The 24921-nt window shown below is 30.6% G+C and overlaps 2 protein-coding genes across 2 annotated transcripts; one reads left to right on the top strand and one right to left on the bottom strand.

Moving 5' to 3' along the window:
* The first annotated feature begins 3212 nt into the window (after nt 1-3212).
* On the top strand, nt 3213-6270 carry LOC124359688 (cuticle protein 2-like). Its single transcript, XM_046812632.1, has 2 exons — nt 3213-3362; nt 5591-6270. Exons 1-2 carry the CDS (start codon nt 3351-3353, stop codon nt 6065-6067), a joined length of 489 nt encoding a protein of 162 aa, XP_046668588.1. The 5' UTR covers nt 3213-3350; the 3' UTR covers nt 6068-6270.
* A 10756-nt stretch (nt 6271-17026) lies between these two features.
* On the bottom strand, nt 17027-21836 carry LOC124359689 (cuticle protein 2-like). The gene is made up of 2 exons (XM_046812634.1): nt 21734-21836; nt 17027-17670 (listed from the first exon to the last, which is right to left on the bottom strand). Exons 1-2 carry the CDS (start codon nt 21743-21745, stop codon nt 17203-17205), a joined length of 480 nt encoding a protein of 159 aa, XP_046668590.1. The 5' UTR covers nt 21746-21836; the 3' UTR covers nt 17027-17202.
* Between the last annotated feature and the right edge of the window lie 3085 nt (nt 21837-24921).

Genomic DNA, 24921 nt, shown 5'->3' with positions numbered 1-24921 from the left:
GTGGGATGTGTGACAAGAATGAGGATTGTTTTACATTGGCAAACACTGATTAGAGGATATTTGGAATGCAGTATTCCAGTACAAGGGTATCCACTGACAGCTATTCTAGAGGCGAGAAACACCACGTCGGGCCTAATGTAGCAAGGCAGGCTAAGATTCAGAGATATCACTTGACTTGTCATTACCTTTAAGGATGCTTGGAGACTTCCGGAACTCCACGTAAAGAACCTTGTGGTACTAAAATGTACATTTCAAACTTAATTGGATTTACTGTTGCCATGATTTCACATTTAGAAATGTTATTTTGTACTTTCGTTTGGTTTTTTGTGTGTGGAATGAATTTCTAAAAAATATAACATAATCCAGTAGACTTAATTAACAACAAGTTCTTTCAAAAGAATAACCTTTTATAAGTTAAAATAACGTAGAATAAATCCAAACTTCACCTGTCCTATGGAGTTAAAAGGTTAGATTAAATGCCATTGAGGCCCGCAACACACGTAAGGTTTCGTGCCGCTGTGCTCACCGTTAAACACCTCCATTGCCAGTTCAGAGATGGAAATGAGAAGAAATCGTACTGTTTTAGCTTATCCTGCATACTATTACTGTCATGTTATTAAGAGAAGGTTTCGGGTACATTCTTTATGTGAGATTTATCAGAGACAGTTTAGAACAAGTTTTGGAGCAAACCAGATAATTTGTGAAATTATTTTCGAATGTTCAATCATTTGATGTTACCATCAAGAGGGACTGACGAGATAAAATACAAAGACACAAACATGAGGTTATCTATATCTCCTGTAATATCTGTCATATGTAAATTTTTCGTTATGTGCGTTGCGGTAGAAACACGTACGTGTATCACGCACAAACTGCTGCTGGACCGTTGTGAAGCCAGAGTACCTACGGCACATTTCAACTACAGTGCCAACGCCAGGCGCCGCAACGGCGACAGAGGTATGTGTACAACGTCTCATTGGTCTCCGTGTCCCATGGACCGCACTTGAGTGCGCGCAACTCGCCGCATGTTAAAAATCCTGGCGTGTGCACCGGACCTAAGAGGGCTACTCAACTGTCGCCCGCCCATCTAAAGCTTCGTTTTAAAAGGATAGAGTTTAAAACTGTGTTATAAATAGGAACGTGTCTAAAATCCATAAATGCTTCCTTTTATTATTTATTATTGTAATGGCTTATTTTTAATATACAAAAACTAAATATCACGTGGAAAAATATATAATATTTGGCTATATAAAAATATAACGAATGGCGTCTGTGTGTTACGCTGTATGTGTTACATACACGAAATATATTAAATTACGTAAAAACTACTGCACCGATATTACTTACATTTTGTATGGACATACTAGTGTCTTCAGATTAACGTAAAGGCTTAATCTTATTTCGAAATCCCTCCAGGCTACGCCCTACTCGTCTACACAATTGTGAAAAATCCCATCTTAGTCTCTAAAGTTGTATTACAGCAAACAAATATTACAAATTACTGTATTTCTTGATCGGGGAAGCAAGGCACAATCAACTATGGTACAAAAATACTAAGACCGGAGTACATTTAAATTGCCATAAATATATATTTGTGACGTACTTTATTGATCGTGGTAACAGGAAAAACTCAACATTGGCGTGGAAATATACTTCACTCGAAACCAAAGTGCTCATATACGTGCAAAATCTACGATATTGCGTGATAGGCCACGAGTAGCGGCAAATAAATTATAAACAATTAGTATTGACATATAACAGTATTTGTTTAACAATTTATCAGATTTGAGACACAAAATTGTATTTAAAATAAATAAAGTAAAACAATGTGAGTTAGAGATAAGTTCCTATAGTAACGCTGTTTTGGTTTCACATGCACTGATTGATTTGATTAGCGTTCCCTCTTAAGTGTTTATAAATGATTACTGACCATATAGTACGTATAGCAAAGTATTTACAAGAAGTAGTAAAACAACAAGTGACGTTATTTATGATGGTGCAAATGAGAAAGAGACCGCTAAGCGTTTTTCGAAAAGAAGATTATTTTTCTCACTCATACTCGTATACTGGGAAATAAAAACATGCGTTTCACATACAATTATTTTTATTTTGACTGTTAATATTTGTTCTTTAACATTTTAGAACGACTGTCCTAACGGAGTGGAAATAATAATTCCATATACCAAGTGCATTTGTCACTGTTCCTCAGAAACAAAACATTTGGGTGTTTAGTTACGCAAATTTATTTTAGAATTTGACTTGGTATAAAAAAAATTAGGTTGGATAAAATGCACACGCAATTGAATCTAAATTTGAGCTTCTTATGAACAAAGTTCTGTTCTTGGGGTTTCAACGCGCATGGTTAGCGTAGTTCAAGCATAAAGCTTAAGCTAATGTGCCTTAGAATAATTTTTTGACACCTTTTCCCAAACCTTAGCATAACAACTAAAAATACAGTGTCCAAAATGTTGTGCCCCAGCCGACTAACAAAAAGTGAAAATGATGCATGTCACATGATTGTTCTGCATTTGTAGTGCCTTGTAGCTGTAACTATTATTATATCCGCAATTGAGCCCTTTCAATTTGTAACATAGATATACCACTAATACCCTGTAATTATCATGATACTATTGGCACTAAAACTATTAAAATGCATAAAACATATTGTCTGAAACAACAAACTAGTAATTGATTTCAAATGAGTGTTAGCATAAAAGACCGAACATACAGTAATATAGAGAATTTGGAACTCCTACGTACATATAAGTTACTACAAACACAACCAACAACTGGAACCAGTTCCAGATTAAAAGTTTTCGTTCAATTTCTTAATCTGTTAGTTAGATTAAATGTTTGTAAAGAGTTTGCGAAACACATTTATAAAGGACATTCTCGTATTTTTAAGTCTATTATAAATACAGATAATGTAATTTACAATGATCTCTATTGCCCGTTTTATATATAAACTTTATAAATCCTCCATTGCGTGTATATTTTCCACTAAAAGAGAGAAAGTCCTTTGCTTTCTTTGCATACTTAACGGTCAATACAAAACTGACACCAATCTTCCGTCGCAGTCAGAGGATAGCGTGCGGTTCCGTTCGCCCTTGAAGTATGATATTTCACTATTACAAGTACTCTAACATAGCCAGCTGCAAGTGCTATCTGCCCGCAGATCTGGCCGGTATTGTAGGATGTATTTGCCATCTGCGCAATTTCGGAGTGGTCTATTAAAAATATAAAAAGATGTTCGGCAGGCCGAGAACCTTGGCAGGGCGTGGCGGCCTTGGGCCCATCTATATATACCGACTTTGACTCCTAGGACATCACTGGTCTCTCCTGTCTTCATCATGAAGTGCCTGGTGAGTTGCCTCCCACTACCTTTGATTTTATCACCACAGTTTATCTTGATAAAGCTTTATTTACAGTTTTACTGTATTTAAATAAAATATTTATTTTTTATATTTTCACCAACCTAAAGTTACAATAAAAAAAGGTTTTATAGCATAAGCTTTTTTCATTAAATACCCAAATATTAACTAAATAAATTAATATAAAATATTCTGAAATATAAAAATAAAATAAAAAAATATTATATAAGAATAAAAAGTAAATTATTTACAAAATAATTTTGACTTGTATGTGTATTGAATGTACCTATATAAAACACTAAAGCTTAACTTAAAATAAATAATAGGAGTGATTTACGCCTTTATAATTTTAAAAACTATTTAATTTTTGTTATTGTCAATTTCAATACCATGTTATGGAGTGTATTGCAGATTTAATTTCCAAAATGTTTAAATGTTCTTAAAATATAAAAAAAATATTTGTTTATATTTTGAATTTCAATGAGATATACAAATTCTACCATATAAAAATATTACATGTGTCATAACAATTACACCTAAAACCAATTAACTTACATGTGTTTGATCTTTAATATAGCCTTAAAAATTAAAAGTAAACTTTACAACTAATTACAATCTACACATTATTTTAATTTATAAAAACTCTTAAAATGTAAGGTAATACGTCAACCTTAATATCAGAATGACAGACATTTCATTTTACCATCGCAAAATTTTTATTTGTACTTTAGACTGTTATAGTAATGACCGAAGTGACAAAGGCCTCACAAAAAGTTTACACAATATTGAGTGTAGTAATCTTTCAATGTAGGGACTAAAATGAGAAAACCCAAACATAACCTCCATCTTCAAACTTTTTGCTCAACTTACTTTACTCTTCAAATTTCATAAACTACTCAAATATAAAAACAAGTATATTAGTTTAAAATGTTATTATTATGAAGTAAACTTTCAAATTTTAACACAGTAGGGGATTTTATTAATAAATTGACCACTATTTATAGTAACAGATATACAATGAAATTATATTAATTAAAATAAACAATATTACTTTCTAACTTTATCAGATTTACTGGGAAATGCATCTCCAAGCACAAGAATTAATTTAGCGTAAAACCATTTTTTCAATAAAATTATTGTTAAACACAAGAATGCAATAATGAAATTTCCATAAACCATTTATGCATATGAAATATGAATGTAGAGTGAGATATTTTTGTGGATTGCCAAATCAGTTTATTTTTTTACAGTTTATATAACAAAAAATATAACAACTAAATGAAAATACTGAACATGTTTTTTTTGTTTCGTTACTTTTGCTAGGGTTGTAGAAACCCATTCATATCAATTAAAGTATTACATTTATATTAACCTACCTGGTTGTAAATAGTTTATTCACAATAGTTCACTGAAACAGTAAAATATTACTCCCGAAACAGTTAAATTTTGACATTTTTGGGTTTTGGGTTAAATGTATTATAATGGGAATAACTTGATATAAAATTAATCAAACCCTTTTTTCTGTAAAAATAGAATGTGTTCTGAACAAACCGTAGGAGTGCAGTTCTACAACACTATGATATAACTGATTTATATCAGTTGTAGGCATGGACAGTAAAATTATCAGGCGATACTTATTTAATTTATTAAAGAAAATATGAGCGGCAGTGTTTTATTTTAAATCTTGTATGCAACTAAATGGGTACACTTATTGCCTAGAATGCATTGAAGGATTACAACTTTTCTAGTTAGCAGTATAGTAGACTATATAAAATATTAATATAGCAACCATTACTTTCCTACAGAGTACTATATGTTTATATAGAATACGTATTATTAACAACAATATGCCACTAAAAGGGCTATAGTTAATTTTTAAAGTGGTAATATATTACATAAAGAGAAATGTACGTTTTTGTTAGGGTTATGCAAATAAAATATAGTAATACATCTCATATTGTGTTACAGTTTCTATGTAAGAGATATTTTAAAAATGCCTTAAAGCACTTGTAAAGTAAGTCATGTGCCTTTCAGGTTTGAAACAATTGTTATGTTTTCAGCAAACAAATTATCTTACAAAGCTTTAGAATTAAATATCCTAACAGAATGGATTGGAACTTATTAATATATTTTGAACATTATCATGCCTTAGGGTTAGGACGTGTACGAGTTGATGTCTGATTAAAGGACAAAAAGTAAACTATCGTGTTTTATTACAGATTGCTCTCGCCTTGGTTGCCTGCGTGGCCCACGCCAACCCCTTGGTCCCTGCCGATACCCCCGAGGTAGCCGCTGCTAAGGCCGCTCATTTCGCCGAGTACAACCGCGCTGCTGCCGCAGCTGGAGCACCTGGCTACGCCTACCCTTACGCCGCCTACCCCTACAGCTACGGTTACCCCTACGCCTACCCTTACAGCACCTACGCCGCTCCCGTGGTCACCCCCGAGGGCTACCTGGCCGACACCCCCGAAGTCGCTGCCGCTAAGGCCGCTCACTTCGCCGAACACGCCAAGGCCGGTGGTGCTGTCCCATACTACGGATACCCCTACGCTTACGGTGCTTACCCTTACTACAGCGGATACCCCTACAACGTCCCCGTGGTGACTCCCTCTGGTTTCTTGGCTGACACACCCGAGGTCGCCGCCGCTAAGGCTGCTCACTTCGCCGAGGTTGCCAAGGCGAAAGCTATCGCCTAAGCACTGACTGATACCTCCCAACCCTCTACCCCGTGTAGATACCACCCCTCTTCAGTACAACGGACAGAGCCAGAGCTGATGAGACCCCAGTTGGGCTTTACCGGACAGTCATTTCACATACAAATTAAAAAAAAAGATCAATCTGGTTTTTCACTGTGATGTACAACTCTGTTAGTATATAAATAAACCATTCTATTCCCCCACATATGTTTTTAATCGTTTGCTATCTTAAGACCTTTTTACTTTTAGACTATAGCAAATAATTAGTTGTGAGAATTTGGAGTATAAATCTTATTGACTAATACACATAGTTTGCTATTAAATTAAAATCCAAGTTAAAACACATTGAAAAACTATACAAATTAAATATGTTTGACCAAACATTATTTATATGCCTGGAAAGTGACTTTTATAAATTTACTATATAAAATGACATAAAAATTTAAAGGAAATTCATTCAGTGATTATATATATATATATACATACACATAAGTACATACACTATATACGTACATATATATATATATATATGTAATAAATGCGAATTTTTTTATCATACAAAGCTCAGTGAAAAGATTTGAACGAGATTTGGCACGTTCATTACTTATATGTACGAATAAAAAATTTTGTTCCAATATATCACACAAAAATACTTTTAAAAGTGATTTTTATACATTACTGAAAAGATAGTCAGTATTTTTAACAGCTGATTGAGTCACAAAACGCGTGTCCCAGTATTCTGAATATGCATTAATGCACATAAGATATCGTAGTAGTATGAAATAGTAATTACCCGTTATAATATCTGAATTGTTTTATAGATGGCAGCCATGATAAATTCTGATCAATTAGGTTATTGTAGATTATTAATTCATGAAAATAACGTAAATGTGTTTATTTTTAGTACTTTAAATCTTCTATATTTAGACTTACTTCTTTACACTATATGGTATGGCATATTTCCAGCAGTGAGGGAAAAATACGGAATGACCGGGCACTAGCATTTAACTAACCATTCGCTTTGTGACTACAATTTGTGGAAAAAACGATGAGTGATAATTCCATGACTAAAGTGAGTGGCATCAATAATCAATAAACTATATAATAAATGTAATTTTTGTTATGAGAGGGAATTGTCCAGTGGATATGAAGCCCTTTTTCACTAATTGGAGATACGATTGAACTATAGAAATAGGATGATTTAGTGAACAGGGATTGGGAAGAAAGAGCTTGTACTATACTGTATATACATACCATCGAAAAATACCGAATGCCAGTAACAGTAAGGATTAAAATAAAAATTCTGCCAGTCACGTGACCCAAAAAGTAGTAGTATGATTCTTTTCACGGAATAAAAATTATCATAATTATGACTAGTAAATTGGGACAGTTTTAAAATGTAACGTCTTTGTATGTCCACGTACGTTGGTCCACGTGTTATCTTGAAAACGATGTTTCATACAGTGAAGAGACTTAGCACTAATGTAAGTCTTTTGAAGAGTGAATACGACTACTGATGGAAGTTAGTAGCCTACCTCAAAGTGGAATACAAGCAAACGGAGCGTAGTAGGTTAGTGTAACTGGCTTCTCAATATGAGTATGGATGTACAGTAAATACGCCTGTAAATTGGTCTCAAGGGTGATATTGACAAAATTGTCAGAGTAACTAATCATTATTGGTTTATTGATATTCATCAAAATGGTGAGAAAGTATTATCTGCATATGCAATTCAAAAATCTAAAAATTTCTAAAATAGCTTCAAAGTAAATTAAATGTGTCATTTAGAACCTATTTTAAATGTAAAAAATGTTGAAATCGTACATCAGCTAATTTTAAAGTTCAGGCAACTAGAAAACTTGTTGTTCATGATATCCTACTTTTATCTCAAAATGTATAGGCCTCCATTAGATTACACGGACTTCGGCTTTAAGGCTTCCTCCAAATTGTTATAAAATAATAATAATATTATTCTTTATTAAATACTGATGGATATACATGTAACAAAAAACAACTTGTTTGCAACACTTCTGAGGAAAAATATTTTTAATACTTTATACAAATAATGGTTTCTAATAGACAAAACATGAAATTGTAGAAACAGCGGTCTAGAACTCGTATCTTCATAATAATTCTCACGAGACATTTCTGCAACGTAATTATTGGAGTGAATGTATTAACGTAAGTACCGTCCCAACAAGACAGAACAAACGCGGGTCGTGATCTCACCAAACCACGGTAAAGTAAATAAGCACCTTTTTAGTGCAAAGATCCTGAAGAAAATAAAACTTTCCAATAATGACATAAACGTTATTTGTAATTTTTTATGTGGCCTTTCAATGATAAATTGGAGTTAATAATAAGACCAAAAAATAAATTTTAGCCACTAGCTCATTTATTAGAACGTGCGATGTATACCTATACTGGTGGTAAAAGAAGCTCATTTTGTTGCTTCCTTTTTAACATTAAAAATCATATATTTAGTTTTGTCCAATATGTTATAAATTCCTACTAAGCCATATACATAATTACTTAAGGCCTTCTTGTATTTCGATGTATAAGCTAATACTATCAAAACATGAGTAGCTAAGAGCAGTATTGTCTGCAAAACCTGTAACTGAAACCTTAAATTAGCCCTCACATAAGACAGTTATATAAATAAGATACCGTATATATAGGGTCCCAGGACAGATCTTGTAGGTACATCATGCGTTATTATACCTTCTTTACTAACACACCGACTTTGGCAGAGGTATTAATATGGAAGTTTTTAAACACTGAGAAAAGATGTCCTGCTGAAGGCTAGAACTAATTAAATAGGTCAGAGTATCTACCCATATAATATTGTATAGTATCTATATAGTATGTATTTATCTTTATACATTATCTAAAATATTCTTCAGTACAAATTTTGTCGTACTGTTATAACCAGGAGCCTTTCTATTTTTATGGTTGACGGTATAGTTTTTATTTCATTAGGTTACAGGTGTCATGAAAAGGTTTTCAGTTGTATAATAAAAATAAGTGATTCTAAACGTTAACTTATGTTATTCCTCAAAGTATTTGCATCGCTTAATAAGTAGTATTTAAATGCAATTGCAATTTCTTATGGTTTTAAAATTTATAAATTTTTTATTAAATTTTATAGTTTTATTTCTTATGGCAAGATTTTATATGGTTTGATTTTTAACAATGAAATGTGAGATTTTATTTCAATTACTTGTTATCTAATCAACGTAATTATTACTTTCCATTGTGCTCGTGGGGTTCCTTCATGACTTTGAAACTTATTTATATAATAAGATTCTTTGATGGTCTTCAATTCAAATTTTAAATAATTTCTATATATAGTACACTAAGATATAAGACTGACATTATTTGTTAGGTTTTTCATAATACTAAACAGTGTTTCTTGTTTTAATTATTGAAAACAAATAATCATACATGCGAGGATCCAGATTTTTAATATTAAGAGACAATGTGAGTTCTTTCTTAGATTTTTGCAATTGCATTAGATGTAATTGATAAAAAGAGAGGTAAAAGAAACCCACACAGACCATAACCATAAGACCAACACCAACAATGTTATTTCGTAGTAACATTTTAATATATCAGTATCTACTTTATATACAGGGGCTTGAGATGTATTAAAAAAAAATTCATTTCAATGAATATTACACATTATTATTAATAACAAATCGTTAGTACTACTGAAATTTAAAACCTCAGCACAACAACTAAACTGAACAGTTTTATTCATATTTATATAACATACAGATGAGTTAAACTTACATCCCAAACTTCTTTTATTTTGAAATACTAAAAGTAAATCAATCATAAAAATATATAAGTATTAATTCACACATTCTTCACATAATTCACGTTTTTTTAAAATCACAAAATAATTATTTTAAAATATGCTAAGGATATACCAATAAATACATTATACTTACAGTATACAGAAGATAAATAGAATGAAAATTCACAACACATGCGCAAACAAACACACACACACCCATACAATATGCCTATATTAATATATTATTACATGCATAGTGATAAAATAAATTAATACAACAATCAGTGTTTGCATTCGTATTGAAGGCAAAAAAATATAAGTTAATAAATCTGTGTAACCACCTCAAGCAGACTCTATCACCATCATTTTACGAGCTATATATAATTCTTCCTCCTCGAAGCCGAATGTATTTGTATCCTTTTGTACGTCTATCGCGGTCGCGGGCAGCTCCCTGGTGACAGACTCTCGTTCCCATACCAGGGGTCTCGTAGATAAAGATGGTCCAAGAGTTACTGAAATCGTTAGAGATATTTGATCCTTGTGTGAGACGTGGGGTAAGAAATTGTGGATGTCAAACCCTATAAAAATGTACCCAGATATATACAGATAGAGGTATAAATATCGAGTACATAAATTTACATAAAAGATATAAGCTTTTGCTTCTATTTGTATTTAAGATTTGGACATAACTTTATGAAAAATTTTTTAATAAAAATTCAACTCTTACAATTTAATGTGTTATAGCTTCAAAAATATTGTACCGTGCTTACAAGCTTCATAAACAGTTGTTTTGGACTTTATAAGGCTCATATTTTTGTATAAATAAACAGCTTTAAAATTATATTTAATAGCAAATATCCCACTCCCGATACTTCATTGGAAAGACTTTAATTCGTTCAAATGAATACTCACTCTGTACTCAACTTAATAACTGAAGCAGATATGTAATGCTTGAGAATTATTACCCCTCTCCTTATTCCTCACCAGTTCAACTCACGCCTAATCTTTCTCGTACCTATGAACAATAATAAATAAAGTTCACGTCGTTCTTCCACGGAATGCAACTTTTATAAGCGCCCTCTTCCAAACACAAAACTATTAATCGAACTTTATTTATAATTACAGCGGACAATTATATGCCTTCATATTTACACTAGATATTATTCACAAAATTTTATTAGCAATGGTTTATTTATATAGCTACGTAGTTAAAAAATTGTTTATGGTAAATAAAAAAGCACGTTCTAATTATTTAATATGATTTAAGTACTGAATTATTTACTATTCTATTATAGACGTATAAATAGCGCGGCACATGTATATGTTGTGAGTTAGTAAAATTCTGACCCACAACCTTCTCCGAGGTACCTGACTGACTTTACTTTCATATACAATTTGGAGAATTAGCAGATTTAGACAAGACTACAAAGAGACTACAGAAACTAACATGTTTTTAATTTTAAAACAATGAAATACAATTGCAATAATAATTCATTGGTTCTTTGTACAATTTATTAAAACAACACAAAATAAACAACTGTAGCTAGTAGATGAAATATACCTGCATAATTCTAAAAGTATATGTGCAGTTGTACGAGTATATGTTTATTTCATTAAACTGAAGGTATAGTGAATTTCACTTCTATACTTCTAACTATATTTATAATTTCCTTAAAAATGAAGAAAGACATGTTTAAGACTCTAAATTTTAGTCCACCGTCTAAAGTTTTCTAGGTAACAGAAACAAAATTCAGGGTTTTTCGTGAAAAAATTAAGAAAAATTATCAAAATAGAGAAATTTATTGATACATTTGAAAATTGTCTTAATTATTCTTAACAAAACTATTAACATCAACCACAATACATGTGGAGTTATTCATTTCTCTTGATCAGCGTAAAAGTACTTTATCCAAATAAAATAGGAAATTTGAAAAATCATATTATTTCCTTTGATGAAACAAAGAAATAAAAAAATATGTTTTTACTTAATGTTAGCCCGACACTTTAAGTGCAATGTAAAATTTTGAAAATGTTTTTCAGGAATAAAAAGCACTAGGATAATATATTTTCTAATTAAAGGGATGGGGTATTTACTTAATTTATAAACCTTTTTATATTATACTCAACAAAAAAGTTATGATAAAAACAAAATTGAAAATAACATTTCAATTCGTAGCAATTCAGAAACTACTAGGAACGTTCTAGAACATCATTGTGTCATATATGTACGAAAATAAAGTATATCCTAATTATTTATGAGTGTCGTTTTTTTATAATTTTCAAAACAGTTAGTGATTCGTTGTTATTATGATAGTTGCTATCCTATTTCCTCAGTAATTTTGGAGCAGGTCTCTCTGTTCCACAGGCCTTTGAAAATGGGTTTATTTCTTCCACTCTACTATTTTGCGAGTTGAAGACAATCATTATCATTATAAATTTCGTGTTCTTCCTTCCTTTAACTTGTTGCCAATTTTATATTGCTGTTATATTTTATACAATGCTTTTATATTTTGATGTATTTTTACAAGAGAAAAAATTGGTTTTTTATCATGTGTTCATTTAAAAGAGAAAACTATTCAGTCAAATAACTTTGTAGTAATGCAACATTTTTTCAGGACGGGCTCTTAAGTTGAATAGTGCTTGAAAAAGTAATTGTTGTTCTATAAACATTTTGAAAGTCTTTTACTGTGTGCATAAAATAAATATAAGGCAAAAGAGAACTGTCTTCTGATGAAACCACTGTTCATTATCAGAGGGATAACGATCACTAAATAATAGGTCACAGATTCTATAACAGTTTTACCAAATTAAGTTGGTTACAATATAGTTGAATTTCAATGTAGTGGTTCAAAGAAAACCAAACCACTTATTGGGTGAACTGCAATACATTTTCAGTGTATTAAACTCCACTTCGTTTTAATTTCTGACTATCCATTAGTTAGCCGTCGTAATAAATAAAGGCTACTGTCAAGACCACCTTGAAGTGACGAGTTTTGAAACCCAAGTTGTGAGTAAAACATGCATGAAAGAATTTGTGCCAGGCTTATTCATGTAGATGAACGCTAATTACTATATTTATCTTTGGAAACACATTATGAGGTTACATCCATAGAACTGGTTGGCCCCAACCAGTTTGTAGACTCACTGACTTTGTATATAATCGAGTGAATCATTAGTTTTCACAGTCCTTGCATTTACCTTTTTATTAATTGTAACTGTTTGTTGTTTTTAAATAAGTATTCCACAACATAGGAAACATGCACACCTAAAATTAAGATATAAATATTTAACTATTGATTTAATATTTATTTCAAAACCATCTCTACCATAAAATAGCCAGTGTGTACCTAAAATATAATTTAAGGCGGCAGAATATACTTTCTGTTTCAGTTATTTTCCATTATTTTTAAAGCTATATAAAAATAGTTCTGACATTATTATACTAATTACTATACATTTTGTAAGTCATATTTCCTTTCCTAACGGTAAGTTATCGAGTATATGTAAATCCCATAAGAATATTTATGTCACTAAAAACTGGCTATAGGAGTACAGAAACAAGTCACACTTGGAAAAAATTTGATCTTAAAAATGTATCTACTGTTTGTTGGCTAGGTTGGACCCTCATTTTGTTACATTATAGCAGCCGTTTAAAGTAATGAAAATTTATAATTCCGTTATTTGTGAAGCTATAGAAAAGAACAACATGTTATAGAATCCTTATATTATTTCATAATATTTTCGCTGTGAGCAGTTTGCAATGCAAATTTAATAGAATGTTATCAGAATGATTTCATGATATTGCAGTTGGCAAAAATCTACCTACGTCCTCCGACTGAGCCGAAAGCGCTATTGGTGAATGAAGCACTATGTCTATTATATCTCTATATCCGTGAACTTTTACTATGACTATAAATTGGTTAGCAATCACAATGAAGACCACCGTCATAGGAGGAAATGGATGGAAGTTCCCTAGCGCTCGAGTACTAATTATTAATTTCATCTATGAAAATATTTTCCTAACGGTCATATCCATTCCACTGTTCGTTTAAATTATTTCACTGACTGATTGATTTTTTGAATAAGACCCTAAAAGTTTATTTTGAAGATCACATAGATCAATATACGTGTGTTAATGATTATTATGGTATGCGGTCTCAAACATAAAAGCCGCCCGGTTCACACCGCTTAGACAGATTACTTGCACGATTAATTATATATTTCACAATTAAAGGAAATAATCTAATAAAACCAACCATTGTACGAGAAAATTAAATAAAGATTATTCCCAGATAGCAAATCATATAACTTATAAAATGGCAATGTTCTAAAATTGGAACAAAATGCAAAAAATGAAAAAGCCTTCCTTTTCAGTCTTTGTATATTACATTTTAATTTAAAAGAACTAGTGTATACATTAATCATTGATGTATAATTTGCTACTATCTGTAAATTCCGTTTATAAGTTTTTGCGGTATTCCAAAATCATATATATATATATATATATATATATATATATATATATATATATATATATAAATATAAATGCAATGAAAGAAAAATATAAAAATAACAATTACATATTAAAATAACTATATTTAGGATTAATTATCCTAAATATAGTTTTGCTAAAATATTTACACACTCACAAACTGCATCGTACGTAATTATTTTGATTTGTACATACCCACTCTAATTATATACAATTATACTTTTGGTGGCCCGAAATGGTGAAATGTTTGAGAACTTAAGTTATACATTCTTATACACATATATGCAAACACTGTGTACAAAATTGACCAAACATGCAACAAAGTTTTGATAAAGTATAATTCCAATAGGATAAACATATTCTTGTATACTTATGAATTAACCTATTGCATTCAGAATTCCTGATCCGTAATATTGTAATAAAAAAGAAGGTACAAGTCTTTAACAGCTTGTTTACTCAGTATAAACAGCCACTAATTATTCTGAGTTTAAAGCTTAACAAGGAGTTTTTGTTTTGAATTCGAAACGGCAATTTATAAAAAAATTTAGGTCCCAAAAATAGACATATATATTTGTGGGAAAGAAAAGAATTTAAAGAAATTCACTCGTAGGTATTTAATTGAATGTTATTATCTTGCTCTTGATGCTGCTAAAAGGTTATCAATAGTTACTTCCTTATTACCAATTAATTTAAAATACTCGCATTGAGAAAGAACATTTAACACATTATCTTATTTTAAAGGCAACACAAGAAGATTAATGAAAAGTGGCAATGATTTCGTTGATCTATTCTTATTACAAATAATTTGACATCTTTTTAACGATTTTAAGATTTTTTGTAAGTGCTTCCCCAACATGAGATCCCACGGTCGAGACTCGAGTGGGCAAAAACATAATAGATTATTTATAATATTTTTGCCGATAGATGATTCCGAGAAAAGAATACTTACGTAAAATATATTAATTATTTATGTGCTTAACTGATATGATACAGAGATTTATCGGCAATTGAACCAATGGACCTCGCAGTTTTAGTTTCTTCCATCATTTGTAATTGACAGGGAGATCTATTACATTATTAAAATTTTAAATTTTATTGGCGGGTTAAAACTGGAACAGTTTGATAAGAATACATTTATTACGTAAGACTAAACGTTTAAGAGTTTACAAACAACATATTACGAGCAATCCATAATGAAAATAAGTTAATGTCATCATCTATGTCACTTTTGAGAGGGACACTCATACTATAGCGTTTTACCATCCGCAAAGCCTTTTATTAATCCTTTAAAATGACCCGAATAAAGGTCATTTATAAATATAAAATTAAATTAAAACTATGTTTAAACTTTCTTGCAATAATAACTACTTTCATACAGGCAATCGATGTGGTGATAATGACAAGTTTCTGAGTTCAAAATCGAGTCCTCACAAATTAATTCACTACGTGAGCCCAAACTGAAGCACAAATAAACTTGTAAGGAATAGTTTTTCAATGTTTTTACTTTATATAAAATACTTCATTCCTTTTAAAGTTCTTTTTACTTTTTCAAGTTTTTAAAAGTTAAAAGTAATAAAAAATTGTTCTAGTGGTCTGAATGTGATCTTAGAAATAATTTTTTTCCTAAACATTTTAGTTTTACCGTTTTGTATTTTTTAATCCTTGGATAGTGAAATTTATACAAGCAATATTTCAAAAATATATTCAGGCGCAAACGACTATCTTAATTATACAACCGATACAGTTGTAGTCATTTGAATTTCAATATCTAAGAACTAGGTAAGATACAGTGTCTTAATCAGCATGTTCTGCTCCAGAGATTTACTAGGCCAAGGAATGCATTCTCATCAAGTATTCGGCAAAACGCCAGGACGCGAGGAAGTAGCAGAAAGCACACCTCAGTCTAATTTACATTATTGACTTATGTAAATTTGATGTAACTGACTAGATGGTTTCAGTTTTCCTATTTCACAGGAAAGTGTGTGTATTTATATTTTAGTTTTGTTTGGTGAACATTTAGACTTGACGATGTGTTCTAGAAGGACACATGAAGATTATGTGGACTAGGTGCGGGAATGGTTAACTTTTACTCAGTAATTTGAGTTTTTATCCTGCATTACAGATTGAAGAAATGGTAATTGTTATAACAAAGAACCTTTAGGAGAAGATGCATATACCAGTTATCACTGAAGTTTCAAAGGTTTTAAAACCAAAATGTGAGTATTTACCAAAGTATCAAACATAACAAATACTTATGTAAAAAATAAAGAACTTATAAAACAATTTAATTAAAATATCTCAAGTTGTTTACTGGCTTCATGATACTAAAATCACTTCTCGAAATAGCATGTTTATATATCTACTTTTTACTAACGCAACTTTTTATACATACTTGTCATAAATTCTATAGAAAACAATAACTCATAATATGCAATATAATATACAAAATTGACACTGACTTATTAAATTCTTATTAAATATTAATTTTAACTATCAGAACTATTTGAGAAAAATATACTTTAGTTTTTGTAATAGCACATTTCATAATGGCTGGTAATATGGCGGCACCTTCATCGTGTGTAGGAAACCATGCACTTAAAAATAATCATTATTGTACTTTTACCATAGCGTGTAAAGTATGTTATAACGGTATTTTAGTAAAATAAAGTATTGGAAACAAAAACAATTTTTATTGAATAAAATTTTTACAAAAGGTTTTATGGCAGTTTCCAGTTGCTTAAATAAAATTACAGATTTAGCTACGAAGGAAAAGCCCAACTGGGGTCTCAGCAGCTCTGGCTCTATCCAGGACCGGGAATTTAGCAGGATTGAGGATCAGTCAGTGCCTAAGCTTGAGCTTGCGCCTTGGCCATCTCGGCGAAGTGAGCAACCTTGGCAGCGGCAACTTCGGGGGTGTCAGCCAGGTATCCCTCAGGTGTCACAACGGGGATAGCGAGGGGTCCGGTGTAACCACCAGTGGGGAGGGGGTACGCGTAGGGGTAGGCGTAGTACGGGGCGGCACTGACAATGGGGGCTACGGGAGCGGCGGCGGCGGCAGCAGCCTTAGCCTTTTCCGCGAAGTGAGCGGCCTTGGCGGCAGCGACCTCGGGGGTGTCAGCGACAAATCCCTCAGGGGTGATAGCGGGGATGCCGTACGAGCTGTAGCCTAGGTAAGGGTAGTAAGCAGGAGCTCCGACAGCCACGGCAGCCTTAGCGACCTCGGCGAAGTGAGCAGCCTTGGCAGCGGCGACCTCGGGGGTATCTGCCAGGTAGATGGGGCTGGCTTGGGCCATGGCGGCCAGGGCGAGCACGATCTGTCAAACACAAAATCATTAAGGTGATTCAATTAAAATATTAAGCTGGAAAAAGGTTTGTTTAGAACGTTTTTTCTTTTGATTTCTATGATATTTTTTATTTCCAATAACTGCACATAACTTGTTAATGCTCATGATACTAGGAATCCATTGGACGGATTGAAATCAGTGCAGATAATATTGCATGTTTATACATCTACCCATTCAAATATAAAAATTCAAAGCATTTGAAAAAAAGATTTAAACTTGTAATAAATTTAATATAATTAAAACAGTGTTGCCATTTTTCAACAGCCTGTCCTGTTTCGTAGAATATGTATAGTGTTTTCAATGTATAAAGTAACATTATACTGAAATTTTAACATATCTTTAACCTCTGTTTTTAAATATGTCCTAAAAATAAATATTATATTACTCTTAAAGTGATTGTGCTTGCACAATTCGTAAGATATATATTTTTCGTCTTCTAAATTTAAAATTAATTTTATTAATTAAACTAAAATCGTGTTCTCCTAAAGCAAGTATTTTCAGTTTTATAGATCCAAAAATAAATATGGCAAAGGGTTTTAAAATTTTATTTGTAAAAAAAGCTTTTATAAGAACATACTGTGCATAAGCTGTTTCAACGTTGCATGGGATACTTCACTCCAAACGAAGAAGTAAATACGGCTGATACAGAAATTATACTTAAATACATGTTTGTCGCTTTTTTAAAATTTAGAGATACAATTTGAAAGTGATAAAATTAAAATGTATTTGGTATCTGTTTTTTGGTAAATGAATTTAGACCTTAAAAACCATGATGGAAACGAGAAAATTGAAGAATAAATAAATTTGTAAACAATACACCCACAATTCAATACACCCATAAGAGTTTCAAACTTTTGAAAAATGTAGCCAAACTGTCCCTACATTTGCAAAATCATTTTATAGTGACTTGGTGTTTAGAATTTTATTAGTTAAAAACTGACATAAAGCCCAAATTAATGAACAAGAATTAAATTGTACAATATGGTAAATATCTCTAGAAATATTTCATCATTATACTTGAAGTTTTTCATGGAACTTCATATAAACATAGATAAGAATTATTAGTTATATGAAAATGAATGTCCAACCAAAATAATTTGCCAGACCGTCATTGAAGCCACTCACTCATATTGGTGACACAGTTTCTAACTTTTTGCCAGGAGATGTAAGTTTCTTTGCCGTACGATTTGTTTGTCATTGTATCCAATCTGGACTTTGGATTGAACCTCGCCGAAGGCTGTTACGCTTCATTCTCGAGATATATTATTTGACAAATAATGTTACCGTTTTTATTCTTTTGAAAGGTAGTGTGAGCGTAGAGTAATGTCACGATAGGTTTCTGTGGGATAAACATGGTTAATATTTAACTAAACGATTTAAATTAATAAACGATAAAAGATTTAAATTACTTTTCCAAATTAACTTGCTATATAGCTGATATTTTAATGATATTTGAACATAGTGCAAAGCAGTCTTTGATTGAACTTACATGTATCATCATTTTCATACAAAACTATAAACATTAGAATAATAATTTGAGTAAATAAAATAGTTAATTATGTATAGTAAGCAGTGAACATTAAAATTAGTTTTATTTATAAAATACTTCGTACGTGCTGAAAAGAATAAAAAGTATAATAAAATGATTTGTTATACTATAAACGTACTGTTCAAGTAATTCATATTTAAATGGTATAAGCTGAAAGCATTATGTTCGTATTAAATTAGTTGTACTAAATACATTTCAGTAATAATTTATATTAAACTTAAATGTGTTAATTGTTGTTGTATAGTGTAGAAATACAACAAAAATTTTGAAAGTCGTTATTTACTTTACTCTCAATGTATAATAAAACTTTAAGTGGTATATATAGCCTCATGAGTACTATAACTTTAAAGTCTAGAAATATAATTTACTGCCTTATCTTAAATTTACAGGAATATATATATATATATATATATATATATATATATATATATATATATATATATAGATATATATATTTACAGTATATATTTATCCTTATCCAGAATATACGTTCAGCTGAGGTTTTCAAACCTACGGTTTTAATTTAAAAAGTATTAAAATATCATCATTTAAAAAACCACATTACTGTTACAACATTATTCAAGGAGCTACTGGTTTACTCTTTGATGATCGTTCATCAAGTTCCTGAAGAGGAAATACTATTTAGAACATTGCATTTTATACGAAAATATCATCTTAGAAAATGGACAAACGTAAATGCACTTGACACAAATATATATTGTAGTTTTTTTTCAAATAATAGTACATTAAGAGAGATCTGTATTAGATAATTTTCGATGTTCTCTTTGCGGATTTACATGCAGTGAGGATGCGGTAATTTAGACGTGTAATAGGTTTAGGAAATTACCTATTTTATGTAACACAGATTTACAGATATTTATTAGATATTCCTTCCAACTAAAAAACCTCCCTACAGGCCTTACGGACCAACAGAATTGGCCTATAATGTTACTCACACTATTGGAATTTTGAATTTCATTACAGAATTATACTTAAAGGAAAAGCATATAAGACGGTATTAGTAAAGTTCAAGTTAAGTTTGCAATTATCTTGGCATGTAAAGGCCAAACATATAACATATTTTTTAACTGTGGTTATCGTAAATGCATAAAAATTCAAATCTGAAATATTAATATTAATATACGATGTATGAATTCCATAGAGGTAAAAAAAAAAACATTAAATGATTATTGAACATTTTCATGTTCGATTTGATAGTGTTAGTAAAGGTAATACTATTGCTTTACCGCGCCATTGACTTTACATACTTTTCATCTGATTACAAGTATCTTACAAATACCGCTTTTGTAAATAGATTGTGCATTATAATCACTAAAATTGTGTTGAACTTGCAAAATAATTATTAGTATTATAACTACTATTAAGTTGAAATATTTAACTGAAAAAAAATATTTTCTATTGTGATATAGCCTGGCTAATAGCAATTGTCATGTTTGAGAAATACAAGCGAAATATTTAGTGAAATATTGTACAGGAGTATTCACGCAATTTTCCACTAAAATAATGTACACAAATATTTGAAAATATAACATGTATTTATACACAAACCGTACTTACATATTATTTAGTAACAAATGTAGTATAAAAATGCAAGCAGAATAAAATAAAACCAATATTTTATTTTCAAACTTTATATACGTATTAAAAAATAAATATATACAAATCAATTACAAAACACAACTCATGAACACAGAATATGAGCTATTACAAGTATCATACATTTAATTCATTGAATATTTAAAGTATATAATATTTAGTATTAAAAATAGTTGACCAAAAATCCAATACCGCTTAATAATGTTTTTTTAGTAATGCTATTTCATTACAGAAGGGCTATATGATTGGACATTTAATAATGTTTAGGCTTAAATTTACTATAAATTGTGATCGTAAGTACTTTGAACTAATCTAAAAGGTCTTTGGTTTCGAAACAATTTCTAATTAATCTACAAAATCGAACATATTCTTTGTTTCTCTACTATATTTATGTATTTTACAGTAAAGTAGTAAATTTTAGTATAATTAAGCAAATAATTTTATTTAAGATATATAAACAACGATACTTGTAGCACAGGAGTTCTATAATATTTTTCAGGCAAATCTGTTTTTAAGAAGCTAACAAAACTGTTTGTCAAAAATAATAATAGTTAATTCATAACTTCAGTTTCAAGTTAATTCAGCTCATTATTGAAAAACAAATCGAAATTAATTGTTGATTGTAATTTTGTTGTCTATAAGGTGAATTATCTCTAAAAGATTCTAGATATTTTGAATTTACAGTTCTTTGAAAATTAAAAAATTAACTGTTAATGAGTAATATTGTAAGCGAGTGTTCTGCTATAAGCTGAACTAAAGTGTTAGCAAATATACGATCCATGACAAGAGAGGAGAACGCTGATTTAGCGAAAGTGGCACGCGACAAGATGACAATGTAGGTTAGGTTAGCAGTGACTACTGACTCACCAGGCACTTCATGATGGGTTGTGTGGTGGGTAGAGGAGACCAGTGCCTTCCCTACCTTCTTGACAGTATATATAGATGCCCTCAAGGCCGACACGCCCAACCACACCACCGCCGAATTAATGTTTTATGCACTTTAATATATTCTTCATACATTAATAATGAAGCAACTGGGTACAAACAAGAGAAAACATTCGTATTTCAATTATGTATGAGTTGACTGTTTTCCTGCCTTTTTCGAAGATTTCTTTCTCAGTTTATACCGTTTGATGAGAGAACTCGAAGTGTGAAGGACCAAACTAACTTGAAGAATATTATTATGATGAAAATAAAATGTTATTGAATTTTATCACATAATTTTATTAAAGAACTCTTAAAATCATAACATCGACCAACTAAACAAAAAGTCCTCTACTTAGGTTTTGTTTTATTACATTTTTCACATGACTTGAAGTAATAGTAGCTACATTTATACATCTTGATTTCTGCTCTGATAACCGTGATAATTGAATTAGATAACATATTTATTTGTTCATGAGATGATGTTGAAACTAATGAATCCTCTGTAATTGACCAAATTACTTAAAAATATTAACTGTAAAAATTATATTTACAGGACTAGAAGAGGAAAAACTATTTTAAATTATACATAAAATATACAACAAGCAGTTTCAAAAATCAAATTGTGTTAATAAAACAGCCATTAATGAAATTTAAATTTTTCTTAACTAGCAAGTCATATTTGCCAGATATTGAATGGCTCATTAGTTACAGAGTATACTGGATTTTAATAAATGCTTTATCTAATGTAAAAGTTTTGTAAGAGTATGCTCCTGTGTATAACATACTTCGCTTGGGTTGCATACAAAGTATTAATTATACAGCACATTTCACTCTAGAGATTTCCTGCGGAAAGATAGACAGACTAGCAATTATACAAAAAAGAAATGTTTACATTAACTCACGAATAATGGGCTTCACTAACGCTCAGCTAATGATATTATCAGCTTGCTGTTTCATTATGTGAGGATTAATCCAGTAAATAGAGTTATGTTTACTTATTTATTGGCTGAGCGCTAGAGAAGCCTGTCACTTGTGGGGCAACAAAAACATTATTTATACTCGTCTGCTTGTATATCTGTCTGCCTGTTCGTCAGATATCTCGTTTTACATTCGATGACTATTTGGGAGCAGTGATGACCTTAGGCTGGGATTAATATCTATTCTGTTTCGATCTGTGCGATAAATATTAACCTAATTAAGAAGAAGTTTAATATAATTTTTAACTTTACTTCTATGGTATAATGTTGATGGATGAATTTTAAATCAGTTCTGGATTGGTTCGAAGCTAATAGTTAGGATAAAACATAACAATTAATTCTTAGTTTACAAAAAATTATCAATGTATTAATCTACTAGGAATTAAGTTACATAAGAATTTAAATTGGAATGCACATGTTGCAAATATGTAAAATAATGTCTATAGTCATCTACTTCGGAAACCTAACATACAGTACAGTGCATGCATAAATTATACTGAAAGCTGCAAGATATTTTTAGATTATTCTATATTATACCATTATAATTATGAATAAATGATTGAATTCCAACAGTACAATACAATAAAATAACAGTTGAAAGAAATTTGACAAACGTTACCAGTTACGTGGCTAGTTTTTATAAATTAAAACTAAAAATACAACATTATTTTGTTAACAAAACAAAAACAAAGATAATGTTCTCTGCAACTTTTGTTTTCACAAAAACTTCATATAAAAAGTGGTTATATGCTATTTGCAAATATTGAAAATTTACAAACGTTTGTTGTAAATAAGCGGATATTATTGGTTGTGGACCCAAATGTTGTAAACTGAGAAAATACTTAAGAAATATTAACTGATTACCTGTTTTTAAAAATTTTACGTCATGTTGAGTCAGCAGCTAATATTTTGTAACTTACAAAATGTACTAAATCTCTTACTTTGCCTTATATTATAGGTTAGCTTATTTAAATATTTAGGTATAAGGTATATATGAGTGCCTAAAAATGGATTTGTTCACTTTAAGTTCTCTAACATTGCCTGTTGAACAATTCCTTTTATTATGATAGTATATGAAAATATTTTCTGTATTGCCACTTCATTTTTAAAGTAGACTTAGAACATTAAAATCAAAATAAGAATGTTGAAAAGGCAGCGTTTTAAAGGTTTTGTACAGTGCAAAGGAGCTCTCCTTTCGCAACTTTTGCGTAAACAGTAGGAAAAAGTAATTTTACAGGTTTGTAATATTTCTATTAAACTTTTAAATTATTCCAGAGGCTGGCACAATGTAACGCTATAAATCTAATTTTTAATTCTAAATTTAACGATTTTTATGGTAATATGGTTTACATCAGTCTGTATATTTAAAAAACATAAATGCATTACAAATTTATATTAAGTGAGAATGAGATATATGATTACAATACAACTCATAAAATCTTAACATTACTCAGCATCGACTGGCAAAAAATGATCTTTAAAAATTTACTGTTTGATTGTTTTTAATAAATTACCGGGAAGTGCTCGTTTTGCGCAGATCATCAATTTCAAATCAAGACTATATGAATAGCTAGATAAAAACCCTTTTAACAATTGATACATTTTAGAGGCACCTGTGTGCATTCATTTCACATGGCGATAAGTCGCATGTTATTATCAGATCCTAACCTAGCTTGTGTGCAGTGCTATGCAGAGTATCTTAATATGTACATACTGATGTATTTGTTACTATAACATTGTAATTAAGTACTGTCTGTAGGTTGACTTTTTCCATTTCAGTTGGTCTGATAAATGGCAATAAATATCTTTATTCAATATTTATAAATGAATGTTGCCTTCTTATAAATGAAGCTTCATACAAAATTGAACGTCTATATATCAGTTCATTTTCAAAATACCGTGTATATAGATAGAGAGTTAAACAGACCATAAGAGAAACAGCCTGACAGAAAACCTTTCCAGCCTATCGACTGATAGGCTTAGCTGACGGTTAGCCAATAATTTATATTTCGATATATTTCCTCTCAGTTCAGGTTTTCGTTAAATTAGAACGAGCAAAACCTTTATTAATAAAAAATATGTGCCTTTTTAATGTTTTAAAATGTATACAAAATATACACTACTAATACGAAAGTAAGCAATGATTAGGAT

Source organism: Homalodisca vitripennis, chromosome 4, assembly GCF_021130785.1.
Source record: "Homalodisca vitripennis isolate AUS2020 chromosome 4, UT_GWSS_2.1, whole genome shotgun sequence".
NCBI lineage: Eukaryota > Metazoa > Arthropoda > Insecta > Hemiptera > Cicadellidae > Homalodisca > Homalodisca vitripennis.
Note: the sequence above shows the minus strand (reverse complement) of the source record. Positions and strands in the feature narration are given on the sequence as shown.